This window comes from Hemitrygon akajei, chromosome 8 (assembly GCF_048418815.1).
Source record: "Hemitrygon akajei chromosome 8, sHemAka1.3, whole genome shotgun sequence".
Taxonomy (NCBI): domain Eukaryota; kingdom Metazoa; phylum Chordata; class Chondrichthyes; order Myliobatiformes; family Dasyatidae; genus Hemitrygon; species Hemitrygon akajei.
In genome coordinates this window covers 47,563-70,370 of record NC_133131.1, presented here as the reverse complement: position 1 = coordinate 70,370, position 22,808 = coordinate 47,563, and the positions used below count along the sequence as shown (strand labels likewise).

At 58.4% G+C, this 22,808-nt stretch overlaps 1 protein-coding gene across 2 annotated transcripts in view; it reads right to left on the bottom strand.

Moving 5' to 3' along the window:
- The window catches only part of serpinf1 (serpin peptidase inhibitor, clade F (alpha-2 antiplasmin, pigment epithelium derived factor), member 1), a 44,221-nt gene that overhangs the window by 1,856 nt on the left and 19,557 nt on the right, over positions 1-22,808 (bottom strand). For both annotated transcript variants that reach the window (XR_012099857.1, XM_073052994.1), the window contains exons 5-8: positions 12,587-12,742; positions 9,814-10,017; positions 1,665-1,807; positions 1,093-1,303 (exon numbers count right to left, since the gene is read on the bottom strand). Coding sequence is in view for 1 of the 2 variants with exons in the window: in XM_073052994.1 (XP_072909095.1) it covers positions 1,093-1,303; positions 1,665-1,807; positions 9,814-10,017; positions 12,587-12,742 (714 nt within the window). In the remaining variant the exon portion in view is untranslated. The remainder of the gene's footprint in view (positions 1-1,092; positions 1,304-1,664; positions 1,808-9,813; positions 10,018-12,586; positions 12,743-22,808) is intronic.

The following is a 22,808-nucleotide window of genomic DNA, read 5'->3' as shown; positions in this document are numbered from 1 at the left end:
GGACAGGGGTGAGAATGGAGGGAAAGGGGACGGGGTGAGAATGGAGGGAGGGAGGGGACAAGGAGGGTGAGAATGGAGGGAGAGGGGACGGGGTTGAGAATGGAGGGAAAGGGGACGAGGTGAGAATGGAGGGAGAGGGGACAGGGTGAGAATGGAGGGAAAGGGGATGGGGTGAGAATGGAGGGAGAGGGGATGGGGTGAGAATGGAGGGAAAGGGGACGGGGTGAGAATGGAGGGAAAGGGGATGGGGTGAGAATGGAGGGAAAGGGGACGGGGTGAGAATGAAGGGAGAGGGGATGGGGTGAGAATGGAGGGAAAGGGGATGGGGTGAGAATGGAGGGAAAGGGGACAGGGGTGAGAATGGAGGGAAAGGGGACGGGGTGAGAATGGAGGGAGGGAGGGGACAAGGAGGGTGAGAATGGAGGGAGAGGGGACGGGGTTGAGAATGGAGGGAAAGGGGACAGGGGTGAGAATGGAGGGAAAGGGGACGGGGTGAGAATGGAGGGAGGGAGGGGACAAGGAGGGTGAGAATGGAGGGAGAGGGGACGGGGTTGAGAATGGAGGGAAAGGGGACGAGGTGAGAATGGAGGGAGAGGGGACAGGGTGAGAATGGAGGGAAAGGGGATGGGGTGAGAATGGAGGGAGAGGGGATGGGGTGAGAATGGAGGGAAAGGGGACGGGGTGAGAATGGAGGGAAAGGGGATGGGGTGAGAATGGAGGGAAAGGGGACGGGGTGAGAATGAAGGGAGAGGGGATGGGGTGAGAATGGAGGGAAAGGGGACGGGGTGAGAATGGAGGGAAAGGGGACGGGGTGAGAATGAAGGGAGAGGGGACGGGGTGAGAATGGAGGGAGAGGGGAGGGTGAGAATGGAGGGAGAGGGGACGGGGTGAGAATGGAGGGAAAGGGGACGGGGTGAGAATGGAGGGAGAGGGGAGGGTGAGATGTAGGGGTGACGATGATGGGAACAGAGGTGGACAAGGAGGGGCCAGAGGGTGAACGGGGAGGGGAAGGAGGGGGTGTACAGAGCGAGGAAGGGGAGCTGGAGGGGCGGGGTGGTGGGAGAACGGGGAGGGGTTATCCTGCATACTTACTCATGTCTGCCAGAACATTCTTCAGCTCAAGTTTGGTGTTAATGTTGAGCCTGGGGAGGGAGACACTGGCCCAGACCGACTGGAGCTGGCTGACCAGGTCATGGACAAATACAGGGGTCAGGCTGTCCTCGATACCGGTCATGTTGTACATGGGGCCGCTGGGCAGGAAGACCAACAGGCTGACGTCACCCTGGTACGGGAGGAGGCCGATCTACAGGACGAGAAACAGAAGGTGTGGAATGGAGGGCCCAGGGCAGCCACAACTACACCATGTCCACACAGCCTGTGGCCAGAGACCGGTGCAGACCAGATGGAAGATCAGTGAGGGACCCCTCACCACACCTCCCAAAAAGTGAGGCTCCTTCAGTACTGGCCCCACAGAGTGAGTCTCCCTCAGAGCCCCAACGAACCCCCCAACATGTGAGTGTGAGGGACACTGTGAACAATAGCAGGGACACCGATTCCCATAGCCAAATCCCCCCTCCACCATCTCCGAGAGCAGGGACACAGTTGCACATAACCAAATGCCCCCCACCCTCAGCCTACGAGGACAGCGTGAATCAGAGACCAACCTTGCAGCCCAACTCCGAATCGAAGCCGTAACGCATCGGGTAGTGTGGACTGGTCATCATTGGAATGGCCACCTCCTGCAAGAATCCGGTCCTGAACGTCTGCAGATGTGTGTTGTCTGACCTAAAACTCGTCACCAGCTTCCCTGGAATTCAATAAAGCTGAGGGGTAACAGTCAGGAGATGTGGGGGTGGGTACCAGATTCTGGTAAGAGTCCATACGCCAGGGACTGTACCCTGGGAGAGTTCGTACGCCAGGGACTGTACCCTGTGTGGGTCGGTACACCAGGGACTGTACACTGGGAGAGTCCTTACGCCAGAGACTGTACCCTGGGAGGGTCGGTACGCCAGGGACTGTACAGTGAGAGGGTCGGTACGCCAGGCAGGGAATGTACACTGGGAGAGTCCTCACGCCAGAGACTGTACCCTGGGAGGGTCCGTACGCCAGGGACTGTACAGTGAGAGGGTCGGTACGCCAGGCAGGGACTGTACACTGGGAGAGTCCTTACGCCAGAGACTGTACCCTGGGAGGGTCGGTACGCCAGGGACTGTACACTGGGAGGGTCGGTACGCCAGGGACTGTACAGTGGGAGGGTCGGTACGCCAGGGACTGTACACTGGGAGGGTCGGTACGCCAGGGACTGTACGCTGGGAGGGTCGGTACGCCAGGGACTGCACACTGGGAGGGTCCGTACGCCAGGGACTGTACCCTGGGAGGGTCCGTACGCCAGAGACTGTTCAGTGGGAGGGTCGGTACGCCAGGGACTGAACACTGGGAGGGTCGGTACGCCAGGGACTGTACACAGAGAGGGTCGGTACGCCAGGGACTGTACACTGGGTGGATCGGTACGCCAGGGACTGTACACTGGGAGGATCGGTACACCAGGGACTGTACACTGGGAGAGTCCGTACGCCAGGGACTGTACACTGGGAGGGTCGGTACGCCAGGGACTGTACCCTGGGAGAGTCGGTACGCCAGGGACTGTACACTGGGTGGGTCGGTACACCAGGGACTGCACCCTGGGAGGGTCGGTACGCCAGGGACTGTACACTGGGTGGGTCGGTACACCAGGGACTGCACCCTGGGAGGGTCGGTACGCCAGGGACTGTACCCTGGGAGGGTCGGTACACCAGAGACTGTACACTGGGTGGGTCGGTACACCAGGGACTGTACACTGGGAGAGTCCGTACGCCAGGGACTGTACACTGGGAGGGTCGGTACGCCAGGGACTGTACCCTGGGAGAGTCGGTACGCCAGGGACTGTACACTGGGTGGGTCGGTACACCAGGGACTGCACCCTGGGAGGGTCGGTACGCCAGGGACTGTACACTGGGTGGGTCGGTACACCAGGGACTGCACCCTGGGAGGGTCGGTACGCCAGGGACTGTACCCTGGGAGGGTCGGTACACCAGAGACTGTACACTGGGTGGGTCGGTACACCAGGGACTGCACCCTGGGAGGGTCGGTACACCAGGGACTGTACCCTGGGAGGGTCGGTACACCAGAGACTGTACACTGGGTGGGTCGGTACACCAGGGACTGCACCCTGGGAGGGTCGGTACACCAGGGACTGTACCCTGGGAGGGTCGGTACGCCAGGGACTGTACAGTGAGAGGGTCGGTACGCCAGGCAGGGACTGTACACTGGGAGAGTCCTTACGCCAGAGACTGTACCCTGGGAGGGTCGGTACGCCAGGGACTGTACAGTGAGAGGGTCGGTACGCCAGGCAGGGACTGTACACTGGGAGAGTCCTTACGCCAGAGACTGTACCCTGGGAGGGTCGGTACGCCAGGGACTGTACACTGGGAGGGTCGGTACGCCAGGGACTGTACAGTGGGAGGGTCGGTACGCCAGGGACTGTACACTGGGAGGGTCGGTACGCCAGGGACTGTACGCTGGGAGGGTCGGTACGCCAGGGACTGCACAATGGGAGGGTCTGTACGCCAGGGACTGTACCCTGGGAGGGTCCGTACGCCAGGGACTGTACAGTGGGAGGGTCGGTACGCCAGGGAATGTACACTGGGAGGGTCGGTACGCCAGGGACTGTACACTGAGAGGGTCGGTACGCCAGGGACTGTACACTGGGTGGATCGGTACGCCAGGGACTGTACACTGGGAGGATCGGTACACCAGGGACTGTACACTGGGAGAGTCCGTACGCCAGGGACTGTACACTGGGAGGGTCGGTACGCCAGGGACTGTACCCTGGGAGAGTCGGTACGCCAGGGACTGTACACTGGGTGGGTCGGTACACCAGGGACTGCACCCTGGGAGGGTCGGTACGCCAGGGACTGTACACTGGGTGGGTCGGTACACCAGGGACTGCACCCTGGGAGGGTCGGTACGCCAGGGACTGTACCCTGGGAGGGTCGGTACACCAGAGACTGTACCCTGGGAGGGTGGGTACGCCAGAGACTGTACACTGGGAGGGTCGGTACGCCAGGGACTGTACCCTGGGAGGGTCGGTACACCAGAGACTGTACACTGGGTGGGTCGGTACACCAGGGACTGCACCCTGGGAGGGTCGGTACGCCAGAGACTGTTCAGTGGGAGGGTCGGTACGCCAGGGACTGAACACTGGGAGGGTCGGTACGCCAGGGACTGTACACAGAGAGGGTCGGTACGCCAGGGACTGTACACTGGGTGGATCGGTACGCCAGGGACTGTACACTGGGAGGATCGGTACACCAGGGACTGTACACTGGGAGAGTCCGTACGCCAGGGACTGTACACTGGGAGGGTCGGTACGCCAGGGACTGTACCCTGGGAGAGTCGGTACGCCAGGGACTGTACACTGGGTGGGTCGGTACACCAGGGACTGCACCCTGGGAGGGTCGGTACGCCAGGGACTGTACACTGGGTGGGTCGGTACACCAGGGACTGCACCCTGGGAAGGTCGGTACGCCAGGGACTGTACCCTGGGAGGGTCGGTACACCAGAGACTGTACACTGGGTGGGTCGGTACACCAGGGACTGCACCCTGGGAGGGTCGGTACACCAGGGACTGTACCCTGGGAGGGTCGGTACGCCAGGGACTGTACAGTGAGAGGGTCGGTACGCCAGGCAGGGACTGTACACTGGGAGAGTCCTTACGCCAGAGACTGTACCCTGGGAGGGTCGGTACGCCAGGGACTGTACAGTGAGAGGGTCGGTACGCCAGGCAGGGACTGTACACTGGGAGAGTCCTTACGCCAGAGACTGTACCCTGGGAGGGTCGGTACGCCAGGGACTGTACACTGGGAGGGTCGGTACGCCAGGTACTGTACAGTGGGAGGGTCGGTACGCCAGGGACTGTACACTGGGAGGGTCGGTACGCCAGGGACTGTACGCTGGGAGGGTCGGTACGCCAGGGACTGCACAATGGGAGGGTCTGTACGCCAGGGACTGTACCCTGGGAGGGTCCGTACGCCAGGGACTGTACAGTGGGAGGGTCGGTACGCCAGGGAATGTACACTGGGAGGGTCGGTACGCCAGGGACTGTACACTGAGAGGGTCGGTACGCCAGGGACTGTACACTGGGTGGATCGGTACGCCAGGGACTGTACACTGGGAGGATCGGTACACCAGGGACTGTACACTGGGAGAGTCCGTACACCAGGGACTGTACACTGGGAGGGTCGGTACGCCAGGGACTGTACCCTGGGAGAGTCGGTACGCCAGGGACTGTACACTGGGTGGGTCGGTACACCAGGGACTGCACCCTGGGAGGGTCGGTACGCCAGGGACTGTACACTGGGTGGGTCGGTACACCAGGGACTGCACCCTGGGAGGGTCGGTACGCCAGGGACTGTACCCTGGGAGGGTCGGTACACCAGAGACTGTACCCTGGGAGGGTGGGTACACCAGAGACTGTACACTGGGAGGGTCGGTACGCCAGGGACTGTACCCTGGGAGGGTCGGTACACCAGAGACTGTACACTGGGTGGGTCGGTACACCAGGGACTGCACCCTGGGAGGGTCGGTACGCCAGGGACTGTACACTGGGAGGGTCGGTACGCCAGGGACTGTACCCTGGGAGGGTCGGTACGCCAGGGACTGTACCCTGGGAGAGTCCATACGCCAGAGACTGCACCCTGGGAGGGTCGGTACACCAGGGACTGTACACTGGGAGAGTCCATACGCCAGAGACTGTACCCTGTGTGGGTCGGTACACCAGGGACTGTACACTGGGAGAGTCCGTACGCCAGGGACTGTACCCTGGGAGGGTCGGTACACCAGGGACTGTACACTGGGAGGGTCCCTACGCCAGAGACTGTATCTTGGGTGGGTCGGTACACCAGGGACTGTACACTGGGAGGGTCCATACGCCAGAGACTGTACCCTGGGTGGGTCGGTACACCAGGGACTGTACAGTGGGAGGGTCGGTACGCCAGGGACTGTACCCTGGGAGGGTCGGTACGCCAGGGACTGTACAGTGGGAGGGTCGGTACGCCAGGGACTGTACACTGGGAGGGTCGGTACGCCAGGGACTGTACGCTGGGAGAGTCGGTACGCCAGGGACTGCACACTGGGAGGGTCCGTACGCCAGGGACTGTACCCTGGGAGGGTCCGTACGCCAGAGACTGTTCAGTGGGAGGGTCGGTACGCCAGGGACTGAACACTGGGAGGGTCGGTACGCCAGGGACTGTACACAGAGAGGGTCGGTACGCCAGGGACTGTACACTGGGTGGATCGGTACGCCAGGGACTGTACACTGGGAGGATCGGTACACCAGGGACTGTACACTGGGAGAGTCCGTACGCCAGGGACTGTACACTGGGAGGGTCGGTACGCCAGGGACTGCACACTGGGTGGGTCGGTACACCAGGGACTGCACCCTGGGAGGGTCGGTACGCCAGGGACTGTACACTGGGTGGGTCGGTACACCAGGGACTGCACCCTGGGAGGGTCGGTACGCCAGGGACTGTACCCTGGGAGGGTCGGTACACCAGAGACTGTACACTGGGTGGGTCGGTACACCAGGGACTGCACCCTGGGAGGGTCGGTACACCAGGGACTGTACCCTGGGAGGGTCGGTACGCCAGGGACTGTACAGTGAGAGGGTCGGTACGCCAGGCAGGGACTGTACACTGGGAGAGTCCTTACGCCAGAGACTGTACCCTGGGAGGGTCGGTACGCCAGGGACTGTACAGTTAGAGGGTCGGTACGCCAGGCAGGGACTGTACACTGGGAGAGTCCTTACACCAGAGACTGTACCCTGGGAGGGTCGGTACGCCAGGGACTGTACACTGGGAGGGTCGGTACGCCAGGTACTGTACAGTGGGAGGGTCGGTACGCCAGGGACTGTACACTGGGAGGGTCGGTACGCCAGGGACTGTACGCTGGGAGGGTCGGTACACCAGGGACTGCACAATGGGAGGGTCTGTACGCCAGGGACTGTACCCTGGGAGGGTCCGTACGCCAGGGACTGTACAGTGGGAGGGTCGGTACGCCAGGGAATGTACACTGGGAGGGTCGGTACGCCAGGGACTGTACGCTGAGAGGGTCGGTACGCCAGGGACTGTACACTGGGTGGATCGGTACGCCAGGGACTGTACACTGGGAGGATCGGTACGCCAGGGACTGTACACTGGGTGGATCGGTACGCCAGGGACTGTACACTGGGAGGGTCGGTACGCCAGGGACTGTACACTGAGAGGGTCGGTACGCCAGGGACTGTACACTGGGTGGATCGGTACGCCAGGGACTGTACACTGGGAGGATCGGTACACCAGGGACTGTACACTGGGAGAGTCCGTACGCCAGGGACTGTACACTGGGAGGGTCGGTACGCCAGGGACTGTACCCTGGGAGAGTCGGTACGCCAGGGACTGTACACTGGGTGGGTCGGTACACCAGGGACTGCACCCTGGGAGGGTCGGTACGCCAGGGACTGTACACTGGGTGGGTCGGTACACCAGGGACTGCACCCTGGGAGGGTCGGTACGCCAGGGACTGTACCCTGGGAGGGTCGGTACACCAGAGACTGTACCCTGGGAGGGTCGGTACGCCAGAGACTGTACACTGGGAGGGTCGGTACGCCAGGGACTGTACCCTGGGAGGGTCGGTACACCAGAGACTGTACACTGGGTGGGTCGGTACACCAGGGACTGCACCCTGGGAGGGTCGGTACGCCAGGGACTGTACACTGGGAGGGTCGGTACGCCAGGGACTGTACCCTGGGAGGGTCGGTACGCCAGGGACTGTACCCTGGGAGAGTCCATACGCCAGAGACTGCACCCTGGGAGGGTCGGTACACCAGGGACTGTACACTGGGAGAGTCCATACGCCAGAGACTGTACCCTGTGTGGGTCGGTACACCAGGGACTGTACACTGGGAGAGTCCGTACGCCAGGGACTGTACCCTGGGAGGGTCGGTACACCAGGGACTGTACACTGGGAGGGTCCCTACGCCAGAGACTGTATCTTGGGTGGGTCGGTACACCAGGGACTGTACACTGGGAGGGTCCATACGCCAGAGACTGTACCCTGGGTGGGTCGGTACACCAGGGACTGTACAGTGGGAGGGTCGGTACGCCAGGGACTGTACCCTGGGAGGGTCGGTACGCCAGGGACTGTACACTGGGAGGGTCGGTACGCCAGGCAGGGACTGTACCCTGAGAGGGTCGGTACGCCAGGGACTGCACCCTGGGAGGGTCGGTACACCAGGGACTGTACCCTGGGAGGGTCGGTACACCAGGGACTGTACCCTGAGAGGGTCGGTACGCCAGAGACTGTACAGTGGGAGGGTCGGTACGCCAGGGACTGTACACTGGGAGGATCCGTACTCCAGGGACTGTACACTGGGAGGGTCGGTACGCCAGGGACTGTACAGTGGGAGGGTCGGTACGCCAGGGACTGTACACTGGGAGGGTCCATACGCCAGGGACTGTACACTGGGAGGGTCGGTACACCAGAGACTGTACAGTGGGAGGGTCGGTACGCCAGAGACTGTACAGTGGGAGGGTCGGTACGCCAGGGACTGTACACTGGGAGGATCCGTACGCCAGGGACTGTACACTGGGAGGGTCGGTACGCCAGAGACTGTACACTGGGAGGGTCCGTACGCCAGGGACTGTACACTGGGAGGGTCCGTACGCTAGGGACTGTACACTGGGAGGGTCGGTACACCAGGGACTGTACACTGGGAGAGTCCGTACACCAGGGACTGTACACTGGGAGGGTCGGTACGCCAGGGACTGTACACTGGGAGGGTCGGTACGCCAGGGACTGCACCCTGGGAGGGTCGGTACGTCAGGGACTGTACACTGAGAGGGTCGGTACGCCAGGGACTGTACACTGGGAGGGTCGGTACGCCAGGGACTGTACACTGAGAGGGTCCGTACGCCAGGGACTGTACACTGGGAGGGTCGGTACGCCAGGGACTGTACACTGGGAGGGTCCGTACGCCAGGGACTGTACACTGGGAGGGTCGGTACGCCTGGGACTGTACACTGGGAGGGTCCGTACACCAGGGACTGTACACTGAGAGGGTCGGTACGCCAGGGACTGTATGCTGGGAGGGTCCGTACGCCAGGGACTGTACTCTGGGAGGGTCCATTCGTCAGGGACTGTACACTGGGAGGGTCGGTACGCCAGGGACTGTACTCTGGGAGGGTCCGTACGCCAGGGACTGTACACTGAGAGGGTCGGTACGCCAGGGACTGTACACTGAGAGGGTCGGTACGCCAGGGACTGTACACTGGGAGGGTCCGTACGCCAGGGACTGTACACTGAGAGGGTCGGTACGCCAGGGACTGTACTCTGGGAGGGTCCGTACGCCAGGGACTGTACACTGAGAGGGTCCGTACGCCAGGGACTGTACACTGGGAGGGTCCGTACGCCAGGGACTGTACACTGGGAGGGTCCGTACGCCAGGGACTGTACACTGAGAGGGTCGGTACGCCAGGGACTGTACGCTGGGAGGGTCCGTACGCCAGGGACCTGACACCAGGGATAGTCGGTTCATCAGGGACTGTACCCCGGGGTGACTGAACCTTTGGGGCCAGACCCCAGGGGAGGGTCGTTATCTTTGGTTTCCAGGATCTTTAAGGTGTAACCATGTGGATCAATGAGGAGAATTAACCAGGAAGATCCCCCAATGTGCTGCCCCCTATCTCCCCTCTCTACACCAGATACAACCCCCAATCCCCCCCTCTCTGAGTGACGTACCGTTGAAGTGAGCAGCGCTGAGCAGCAACAGGCTGAGGTCGTGCGGAATGCTGCTGATGGCCTGGCTGATGTGTCTGTCTGTCTGTGTCCTCACCCACTGGTTGATGCTCCGGATGTCCACGGCTCCGTTTCCAGTCAGGGCCTTGGGTCGCGAGCCGTAGAACTGACTGACCTGATTAATGAAGTTAGCCCGCATCCTCAGCTCTGGTGTAAGGGGAACAGTGTGAGGGTTTCTGCTCACTGACACACTCTGGGTCACACTCTCCACTCACTCTCTGACACACACACACACAACACACACACTCATCTCCGGCCCTCTCTCTCACACACACACACACACACACACACACTCATCTCCGGCCCTCTCTCTCTCACACACACACACACACACACACTCACACACACACACACACACGCACACACACGCACGCACACGCACGCACGCACACACACGACACACACACTCATCTCCGGCCCTCTCTCTCTCACACACACACACACACACACACGCACGCACGCACGCGCACGCAGAAGCACACACACACACACACACACACACACACACACACACACACACACACACACACACACACACACACACACACACACACACACACGCTCATCTCCGGCCCTCTCTCTCTCACACACACACACACCTCTCTCCCCCTCTCTCTCTCACACACACTCACACACACTCATCTCCGGCCGTCTCTCTCACACACACACACACACACTCCTCTCTCCCCCTCTCTCTGTCACACACACTCATACACAAACATACAATCACACACACTCACCTCCGGCCATCTCTCTCTCTCACACACACACACACACACACACACACACACACACACACACACCTCTCTCCCCCTCTCTCTCACACACACTCATACACAAACACACACTCACACACACACACACACACGTGTGCACGCACGCACGCACACACACACGCTCATCTCCGGCCCTCTCTCTCTCACACACACACACCTCTCTCCCCCTCTCTCTCTCACACACACTCATCTCCAGCCCTCTCTCTCACACACACACACACACCTCTCTCCCCCTCTCTCTGTCTCACACACACTCATACACAAACACACACTCACACACACTCACCTCCGGCCCTCTCTCTCTCTCTCTCTCTCTCTCTCTCACACACACACACACACACACACACACACCTCGCTCCCCCTCTCTCTCTCACACACACTCATACTCAAACACACACTCACACACACACACACACACACACACACACACACACACACACACACACACACACACACACACACACACACACACATCTCCGGCCCTCTCTCTCACACACACACACACACCTCTCTCCCCCTCTCTCTGTCACACACACTCATACACAAACACACACTCACACACACTCACCTCCGGCCCTCTCTCTCTCTCTCTCTCTCTCTCTCACACACACACACACACACACACACACACACACACACACACACACACACACACACACACACACACACACACACACCTCTCTCCCCCTCTCTCTGTCACACACACTCATACACAAACACACACTCACACACACTCACCTCCGGCCCTCTCTCTCTCTCTCTCTCACACACACACACACACACACACACACCTCTCTCCCCCTCTCTCTCTCACACACACTCATACACAAACACACACTCACACACACACACACACACACGTGTGCACGCACGCACGCACACACACACGCTCATCTCCGGCCCTCTCTCTCTCACACACACACACCTCTCTCCCCCTCTCTCTCTCACACACACTCACACACACTCATCTCCAGCCCTCTCTCTCACACACACACACACACCTCTCTCCCCCTCTCTCTGTCTCACACACACTCATACACAAACACACACTCACACACACTCACCTCCGGCCCTCTCTCTCTCTCTCTCTCTCTCTCTCTCTCTCACACACACACACACACACACACACACCTCGCTCCCCCTCTCTCTCTCACACACACTCATACTCAAACACACACTCACACACACACACACACACACACACACACACACACACACACACACACACACACACACACACACACACACACACACACACACACACACTCATCTCCGGCCCTCTCTCTCACACACACACACACACCTCTCTCCCCCTCTCTCTGTCACACACACTCATACACAAACACACACTCACACACACTCACCTCCGGCCCTCTCTCTCTCTCTCTCACACACACACACACACACACACACCTCTCTCCCCCTCTCTCTCTCACACACACTCATACACAAACACACACTCACACACACTCATCTCCGGCCCTCTCTCTCTCTCTCACACACACACACACACACACACACACACACACACACACACACACACACACACACACACACACACACACACACACACCTCTCTCCCCCCCTCTCTCTCACACACACTCATACACAAACACACACTCATCTCCAGCCCTCTCTCTCACACACACACACACACCTCTCTCCCCCTCTCTCTCTCACACACACTCATATACAAACACACACTCACACACACTCATCTCCGGCCCTCTCTCTCTCTCACACACACACATACACCTCTCTCTCCCTCTCTCTCTCACACACACTCATACACAAACACACACACTACAGTATCTCTCTCTCTCATACACAGGCTATCTCTCTCTCTACACACACACTCATTCTCTCACAAACACACTCACTCTAACACACACATACTATCTCTCTCTCACACGCACGTGTGCAAACTCTTGCTTTCTTACTTTCCTTGCCGTATATGCGTGCGACCGTCCTGAACTGCTTGGGCTGGGCGCTGGTCTCAGCCAGCAGCTCCTTGAACACGGGGTGCACATCCAGGTCCTGTAGTGATCCATAGTTCAGGGTTCGTTGCAACAGATCCTTCATTGTGGAGAGGTCACCTGAGTGACATAATAAAGAGGCAAGTTATGGGGAACCAGGCACAAACACAATCCCCACTCTGGGGAGGGTCGGTACGTCAGGGACGGTACCCCGGGGAGGGTTGGTATGCCAGGGACCTTACCCGGGGAGAGTGGGAAGTGACCAAATTGGGGGAAGGCTAATTTCAATAGAATAGAACACAGACACTACAGTACAAACAGGCTCTTTAGCCCACAATGTCATGTTGACCCTTGAATCTACTCCCAAGATCAATCTAACCCTTCCCTTCTACACAGCCTTCCATTTTTCTATTATCCATGTGTCTGTCTAAGAGTCTCGTAAATGTCTCTGATGTATCTGCCTCCACCCACACCCTCAACAGTGTGTTTCACACATCCACCCCTCTGTGTAAAGAAACTCCGACATCCCCTCTGTACTTTCCTTCGCTCACCTTAAAATCATGCCACCTCATATTAGCCATTTCTACCCTGGGAAAAAGTCTCTGATTCTCCACTCGATCTCTGCCTCTTCTCACTTTGTACACCTCTCATCCTTCACTCGAGAGAGAAAAGCCCTAACTCACTCAACCTATCCATAAACCACACTCTCTAATCCAGGCAGCATCCTGGTCAATCTCCTCTGCACCCTCTCTAATCCAGGCAGCATCCTGGTAAATCTCCTCTGCACACTCTCTAATCCAGGCAGCATCCTGGTGAATCTCCTCTGCACCCTCTCTAATCCAGGCAGCATCCTGGTCAATCTCCTCTGCACCCTCTCTAATCCAGGCAGCATCCTGGTGAATCTCCTCTGCACCGTCTCTAATCCAGGCAGCATCCTGGTCAATCTCCTCTGCACCCTCTCTAATCCAGGCAGCATCCTGGTGAATCTCCTCTGCACCCACTCTAATCCAGGCAGCATCCTGGTCAATCTCCTCTGCACCCTCTCTAATCCAGGCAGCATCCTGGTCAATCTCCTCTGCACCCTCTCTAATCCAGGCAGCATCCTGGTGTATCTCCTCTGCACCCTCTCTAATCCAGGCAGCATCCTGGTCAATCTCCTCTGCACCCTCTCTAATCCAGACAGCATCCTGGTGTATCTCCTCTGCACTCTCTCTAATCCAAGCAGCATCCTGGTCAATCTGCTCTGCGCACTCTCTAATCCAGGCAGCATCCTGGTCAATCTCTTCTGCACCCTCTCTAATCCAGACAGCATCCTGGTCAATCTCCTCTGCACCCTCTGTAATCCAGACAGCATCCTGATCAATCTCCTCTGCACCCTCTCTAATCCAGGCAGCATCTTGGTCAATCTCCTCTGCACCCTCTGTAATCCAGACAGCATCCTGGTCAATCTCCTCTGCACACTCTGTAATCCAGACTGCATCCTGGTCAATCTCCTCTGCACCCTCTCTAATCCAGGCAGCATCCTGGTCAATCTCCTCTGCACCCTCTCTAATCCAGGCAGCGTCCTGGTGAATCTCCTCTGCACCCTCTCTAATCCAGACAGCATCCTGGTGAATCTCCTCTGCACCCTCTCTAATCCAGACAGCATCCTGGTCAATCTCCTCTACACCCTCTCTAATCCAGGCAGCACCCTGGTCAATCTCCTCTGCACCCTCTCTAATCCAGGCAGCATCCTGGTGAATCTCCTCTGCACCCTCTCTAATCCAGGCAGCACCCTGGTCAATCTCCTCTGCACCCTCTCTAATCCAGGCAGCATCCTGGTAAATCTCCTCTGCACCCTCTCTAATCCAGGCAGCATCCTGGTAAATCTCCTCTGCACCCTCTCTAATCCAGGCAGCATCCTGGTAAATCTCCTCTGCACCCTCTCTAATCCAGGCAGCATCCTGGTGAATCTCCTCTGCACCCTCTCTAATCCAGGCAGCACCCTGGTCAATCTCCTCTGCACCCTCTCTAATCCAGGCAGCATCCTGGTGAATCTCCTCTGCACCCTCTCTAATCCAGGCAGCACCCTGGTCAATCTCCTCTGCACCCTCTCTAATCCAGGCAGCATCCTGGTGAATCTCCTCTGCACCCTCTCTAATCCAGGCAGCATCCTGGTCAATCTCCTCTGCACCCTCTCTAATCCAGGCAGCATCCTGGTCAATCTCCTCTGCACCCTCTCTAATCCAGGCAGCATCCTGGTCAATCTCCTCTGCACCCTCTCTAATCCAGGCAGCATCCTGGTAAATCTCCTCTGCACCCTCTCTAATCCAGGCAGCATCCTGGTCAATCTCCTCTGCACCCTCTCTAATCCAGGCAGCATCCTGGTGAATCTCCTCTGCACCCTCTCTAATCCAGGCAGCACCCTGGTCAATCTCCTCTGCACCCTCTCTAATCCAGGCAGCATCCTGGTGAATCTCCTCTGCACCCTCTCTAATCCAGGCAGCATCCTGGTGAATCTCCTCTGCACCCTCTCTAATCCAGGCAGCATCCTGGTGAATCTCCTCTGCACCCTCTCTAATCCAGGCAGCATCCTGGTCAATCTCCTCTGCACCCTCTCTAATCCAGGCAGCATCCTGGTCAATCTCCTCTGCACCCTCTCTAATCCAGGCAGCATCCTGGTCAATCTCCTCTGCACCCTCTCTAATCCAGGCAGCATCCTTCTGATAATGAGGCAACCAGAACTAACGGTATTCCGCGTGTGGTCTAAGCAGGTTTTATAGAGCTGCAACATTGCCTCATGGCTCTTCAATTCAATCCTCACACTAATAAAGGCCAACATACCACATGCCTTCTTAACCACCCCATGAACATGTGCAGCAATTTGGAGTGAATATCGCTTCCCCTCCATCCCACCCCACTGCTGAGAACCTGTCCCTTCCCAGCACTCTGCCTCGTTTGACTTTCCAAAGAGAACAACTTCATCCTTTTCTGGGTTGAACTCCATCTGCCACTTCTCAACCCAACTCTGCAAGCTGTCAATGTCTCGTTGTAATCTATGACAACCTTCTACACTATCCAGAAACTTCTTGTCATCTGTAAACTTACTAACCCACTTCCTCATCCAAGTCATTTATAAAAATCACAAAGAGCAGGGGCCCCATAACAAAGCCCTGCAGAACACCACTGGCCCCTGACCTCCAGTCAGAATATGCTCCATCTACAAGCACCCTCTGCTTTCTGTGGGCAAGCCAATAGGGAAACCATGCAACCACGTTTCCCTGGATCCCATGCCTCCTGGATGAGCCTTCCATGGAAAGCCTTATCAATCACCTTTCTAAAATCTATATACACCGCATCCACTGCTCTGTCTTCATCAATATGTTTTGTCACATCTTCAAAGAATTTAATCAGTCTTGTAAGGCACGACCTGTCCCTCACAAAGCCAAGCTGACTACACTTCTCTAAATGCCTGTAAATCCTGTCTCAAGAATTCTCTCCAATTGTTTTCCCACCACTGATACAAGACTCACTGGTCTATAATTCCCAGTTTATCCTATGACCTCGCATGAACAAAGGAATAACATCTGTCACCCTTCAGTCTTCTGGCATAGCAGCCTGCTACAGATGAGGCAGGAAGATTCTGATGTTGTTTGGAAAAGGCAGTGTGCAGGTAGAAGGACATTCAGCAAAGGGGTGATGTAGGACAGTGTCGTGAATACATGTCCAGAAGACATAGGAACAGAATTCAGCCATTCAGCCAATTGAGCCAGCTCTATCATTCCATCATGGCTGGTTTAATATCCCTCTCAACCCTATTCTCCCACCTCTCTCTCTGTAACCTTTGACATTAATGAACAACTTTTAAATATACCCAATGACTTGACCTCCAGGCCATCTGTGGTAATGAATTCCACAGGTTCACCACCTCTAGCTAAAGAAATTCCTCCTCATCGCTGTTCTAAATAGACCTCCTTGTATCCATAGGTTGTGCTCTCTGGTCCTAGACTCCCCCACTATTGAAACCATCCACTCCATGTTCACTCTATGTAGACCTTTCAATATTCCATCAGATCCCCCTCATTCTTCTAAATTCCAGTGTATAGGTCCGGAGTCATCAAATGCTCCTCATATGTAAACTCTTTCATTCCTGGAATCTTTCTTGTGAACCTCCTCTGGACTCTCTCCAAAGCCAGCACATCCTTTCTTAGATATGGGCCCAAAACTGCTCACAATATTCCTAATGTGTTCCGACCAGTGCCTTATAAAACCTCAGCATTACATCCTTGATTTTATATTCTAGTCGTTCTGAAATGAATACGAACTTTGCACTTGCAATATCCGGATGGAATGGCAACAGCATCGCCCCGAGACTCGATCTGCTCTTAGGGAATGAGTCAGGGCAGCTGAGAGAAGCACTTTGCATCTAGTGATCCAATGCCATTGTAATGTGGAAAAGGATTGGTCTGGTCCATGGGCTGAGATTCTAAATTGGAGAAAGGCCAACTTTGATTGTATCAGAAATTATCTGGCAAGTGTGGTTTGGACAGGTTGTTTTCTGGTAGAGGTGTGCTTGGTAAGTGACAGGCCTTCAAAAGTAGAATTTTGAGAGTACAGAGATGTTCCTGTCAGAATAAAGGAAAGGATAACAGGTTCAGGAAACCTTGGATTTTGAGAGATATTGTTCAGACAAAGAAGGAGGTAACTGGCAGGGATAGGCAGACAGGAACAAATGAGGTATTGAGGAGTACAAGAAATGCAAGAGAACACTGAAGAAGTGTCAGGACGGCTAAAAGAAGACACGATGTTCTGGCAGACAAGGTGAAGCAGAATCGCAACAGATCAAGAGCAAAGAGATAGCAAAGGACTGGAGATAGGCTTTGTGGGAGAAGCCAGAGAGCAGAGTAGTAAAGGGTTGTCTCTCTGACTCCAAGATTGGGGGTGCAGGGGACAGGGGACAGTATGGACAGGGGACAGTATGGACAGGGGACAGTATGGGCAGGGGACAGAACAGACAGGGGACTGTATGGGCAGGGGACAGTATGGGCAGGGGACAGTACGGGCAGGGGACAGTATGGACAGGGGACAGTACGGACAGGGGACAGTATGGACAGGGGACAGTACGGGCAGGGGACAGTATGGACAGGGGACAGTACGGGCAGGGGACAGGGCACAGTATGGACAGGGGACAGTACGGACAGGGGACAGTATGGACAGGGGACAGTACGGGCAGGGGACAGGGCACAGTATGGATGGGGGACAGTATGGGCAGGGGACAGTATGGGCAGGGGACAGTATGGACAGGGGACAGTATGGGCAGGGGACAGTATGGGCAGGGGACAGTACGGACAGGGGACAGTACGGGCAGGGGACAGTATGGGCAGGGGACAGTACGGGCAGGGGACTGTACGGATGGGGGACAGTATGGGCGGGGGACAGTATGGACAGGGACAGTATGGGCAGGGGACAGTACGGGCGGGGGACAGTACGGACGGGGGACAGTACGGACAGGGGACAGTACGGACAGGGGACAGTATGGGCGGGGGACAGTATGGGCGGGGGACAGTATGGGCAGGGGACAGTACGGACGGGGGACAGTACGGACGGGGGACAGTACAGGCAGGGGACAGTACGGACAGGGGACAGTATGGACAGGGGACAGTACGGGCAGGGGACAGTACGGACAGGGGACAGTATGGACAGGGGACAGTACGGACAGGGGACAGTATGGGCGGGGGACAGTACGGACGGGGGACAGTACGGGCAGGGGACAGTATGGACAGGGGACAGTACGGAGAGGGGACAGTATGGGACAGGGGAAAGTATGGGCAGGGGACAGTACGGACGGGGGACAGTACGGGCAGGGGACAGTATGGACAGGGGACAGTACGGACAGGGGACAGTATGGACAGGGGACAGTACGGACAGGGGACAGTATGGGCGGGGGACAGTACGGACGGGGGACAGTACGGGCAGGGGACAGTATGGACAGGGGACAGTACGGAGAGGGGACAGTATGGGACAGGGGACAGTATGGGCAGGGGACAGTACGGGCGGGGGACAGTATGGACAGGGACAGTATGGGCAGGGGACAGTACGGGCGGGGGACAGTACGGACGGGGGACAGTACGGACAGGGGACAGTACGGACAGGGGACAGTATGGGCGGGGGACAGTATGGGCGGGGGACAGTATGGGCAGGGGACAGTACGGACGGGGGACAGTACGGACGGGGGACAGTACAGGCAGGGGACAGTACGGACAGGGGACAGTATGGACAGGGGACAGTACGGGCAGGGGACAGTACGGACAGGGGACAGTATGGACAGGGGACAGTACGGACAGGGGACAGTATGGGCGGGGGACAGTACGGACGGGGGACAGTACGGGCAGGGGACAGTATGGACAGGGGACAGTACGGAGAGGGGACAGTATGGGACAGGGGACAGTATGGGCAGGGGACAGTACGGACGGGGGACAGTACGGGCAGGGGACAGTATGGACAGGGGACAGTACGGACAGGGGACAGTATGGACAGGGGACAGTACGGACAGGGGACAGTATGGGCAGGGGACAGTACGGACGGGGGACAGTACGGGCAGGGGACAGTATGGACAGGGGACAGTACGGACAGGGGACAGTACGGGCAGGGGACAGTATGGACAGGGGACAGTACGGACAGTATGGGCAGGGGACAGTACGGACGGGGGACAGTACGGACAGTATGGGCAGGGGACAGTATGGACAGGGGACAGTACGGGCAGGGGACAGTATGGACAGGGGACAGTATGGACAGTATGGGCAGGGGACAGTATGGACAGGGGACAGTATGGGCAGGGGACAGTATGGACAGGGGACAGTACGGGCAGGGGACAGTATGGACAGGGGACAGTATGGACAGGGGACAGTACGGGCAGGGGACAGGGGACAGTAAAGGCAGGGGACAGTACAGACAGGGGACAGTATGGACAGGGGACAGGGGACAGTATGGGCAGGGGACAGGGGGCAGTATGGGCAGGGGACAGTATGGACGGGGGACAGTACGGGCAGGGGACAGTACGGACAGGGGACAGTACGGACAGGGGACAGTATGGGCAGGGGACAGTACGGACGGGGGACAGTACGGACGGGGACAGTATGGACGGGGGACAGTACGGACAGGGGACTGTATGGGCAGGGGACAGTATGGACAGGGGCAGTATGGGCAGGGGACAGGGGACAGTATGGACAGGGGACTGTATGGGTAGGGGACAGTATGGGCAGGGGACAGTATGGGCAGGGGACAGTATGGACAGGGGACTGTATGGGCAGGGGACAGGGGACTGTATGGGCAGGGGACAGGGGACAGTACGGGCAGGGGACTGTATGGACAGGGGCAGTATGGGCAGGGGACAGTATGGGCAGGGGACAGTATGGGTAGGGGACTGTATGGGTAGGGGACTGTACGGGCAGGGGACAGGGGACTGTATAGGCAGGGGACAGTACGGGCAGGGGACAGTACGGGCAGGGGACTGTATGGGCAGGGGACAGGGGACAGTATGGGCAGGGGACAGTATGGACAGGGGACTGTATGGACAGGGGACTGTATGGGCAGGGGACAGTATGGACAGGGGACTGTATGGACAGGGGACAGTATGGGCAGGGGACAGGGGACAGTACGGGCAGGGGGACAGTATGGACAGGGGACTGTATGGGCAGGGGACAGTATGGGCAGGGGACAGGGGACAGTATGGGCAGGGGACTGTATGGGCAGGGGACAGTATGGGTAGGGGACTGTATGGGCAGGGCACAGTATGGGCAGGGGACAGTATGGACAGGGGCAGTATGGGCAGGGGACAGGGGACTGTATAGGCAGGGGACTGTATGGGCAGGGGACAGTATGGGCAAGGGACAGTACGGGCAGGGGACAGTATGGGCAGGGGACAGGGGACTGTATGGGCAGGGGACAGTATGGGCAGGGGACTGTATGGGCAGGGGACAGGGGACTGTATGGGCAGGGGACAGTATGGGCAGGGGACTGTATGGGCAGGGGACAGTATGGGCAGGGGACAGTATGGGCAGGGGACTGTATGGGCAGGGGACAGGGGACTGTATGGGCAGGGCACAGTATGGACAGGGGACTGTATGGGCAGGGGACAGGGGACTGTATGGGCAGGGGACAGGGGACTGTATGGGCAGGGGACAGTATGGGCAGGGGACAGTATGGGCAGGGGACAGTATGGGCAGGGGACAGGGGACAGTATGGGCAGGGGACAGTATGGACAGGGGACAGGGGACAGTATGGGCAGGGGACAGTATGGGCAGGGGACTGTATGGACAAGGGACTGTATGGGCAGGGGACAGTATGGGCAGGGGACAGTACGGACGGGGGACAGTACGGGCAGGGGACAGTATGGACAGGGGACAGTACGGACAGGGGACAGTATGGACAGGGGACAGTACGGACAGGGGACAGTATGGGCGGGGGGCAGTACGGACGGGGGACAGTACGGGCAGGGGACAGTATGGACAGGGGACAGTACGGAGAGGGGACAGTATGGGACAGGGGACAGTATGGGCAGGGGACAGTACGGACGGGGGACAGTACGGGCAGGGGACAGTATGGACAGGGGACAGTACGGACAGGGGACAGTATGGGCAGGGGACAGTATGGACAGGGGACAGTACGGACAGTATGGGCAGGGGACAGTACGGACGGGGGACAGTACGGACAGTATGGGCAGGGGACAGTATGGACAGGGGACAGTATGGGCAGGGGACAGTATGGACAGGGGACAGTACGGGCAGGGGACAGTATGGACAGGGGACAGTATGGACAGGGGACAGTACGGGCAGGGGACAGGGGACAGTAAAGGCAGGGGACAGTACGGACAGGGGACAGTATGGACAGGGGACAGGGGACAGTATGGGCAGGGGACAGGGGGCAGTATGGGCAGGGGACAGTATGGACAGGGGACAGTATGGGCAGGGGACAGTACGGGCAGGGGACAGTATGGACAGGGGACAGTACGGGCAGGGGACAGTATGGACAGGGGACAGTATGGACAGGGGACAGTACGGGCAGGGGACAGGGGACAGTAAAGGCAGGGGACAGTACGGACAGGGGACAGTATGGACAGGGGACAGGGGACAGTAAAGGCAGGGGACAGTACGGACAGGGGACAGTATGGACAGGGGACAGGGGACAGTATGGGCAGGGGACAGGGGACAGTACGGACAGGGGACAGTATGGGCAGGGGACAGGGGGCAGTATGGACGGGGGACAGTACGGGCAGGGGACAGGCGACAGTAAAGGCAGGGGACAGTACGGACAGGGGACAGTACGGACAGGGGACAGTATGGGCAGGGGACAGTACGGACGGGGGACAGTACGGACGGGGACAGTATGGACGGGGGACAGTACGGACAGGGGACTGTATGGGCAGGGGACAGTATGGACAGGGGCAGTATGGGCAGGGGACAGGGGACAGTATGGACAGGGGACTGTATGGGCAGGGGACAGTATGGGCAGGGGACAGTATGGACAGGGGACTGTATGGGCAGGGGACAGGGGACAGTATGGGCAGGGGACAGGGGACAGTATGGGCAGGGGACTGTATAGGCAGGGCACAGTATGGGCAGGGGACAGTATGGACAGGGGCAGTATGGGCAGGGGACAGTATGGGCAGGGGACAGTATGGGTAGGGGACTGTATGGGTAGGGGACTGTATGGGCAGGGCACAGTTTGGGCAGGGGACAGGGGACAGTATGGACAGGGGACTGTATGGGCAGGGGACAGGGGACAGTATGGGCAGGGGACAGGGGACAGTATGGGCAGGGGACTGTATAGGCAGGGCACAGTATGGGCAGGGGACAGTATGGACAGGGGCAGTATGGGCAGGGGACAGTATGGGCAGGGGACAGTATGGGTAGGGGACTGTATGGGTAGGGGACTGTATGGGCAGGGGACAGTATGGGCAGGGGACAGTATGGGTAGGGGACTGTATGGGTAGGGGACTGTATGGGCAGGGCACAGTTTGGGCAGGGGACAGTACGGGCAGGGGACAGTACGGGCAGGGGACTGTATGGGCAGGGGACAGGGGACAGTATGGACAGGGGACAGTATGGGCAGGGGACAGGGGACAGTATGGACAGGGGACAGTACGGGCAGGGGACAGTATGGACAGGGGACTGTATGGACAGGGGACTGTATGGGCAGGGGACAGTAT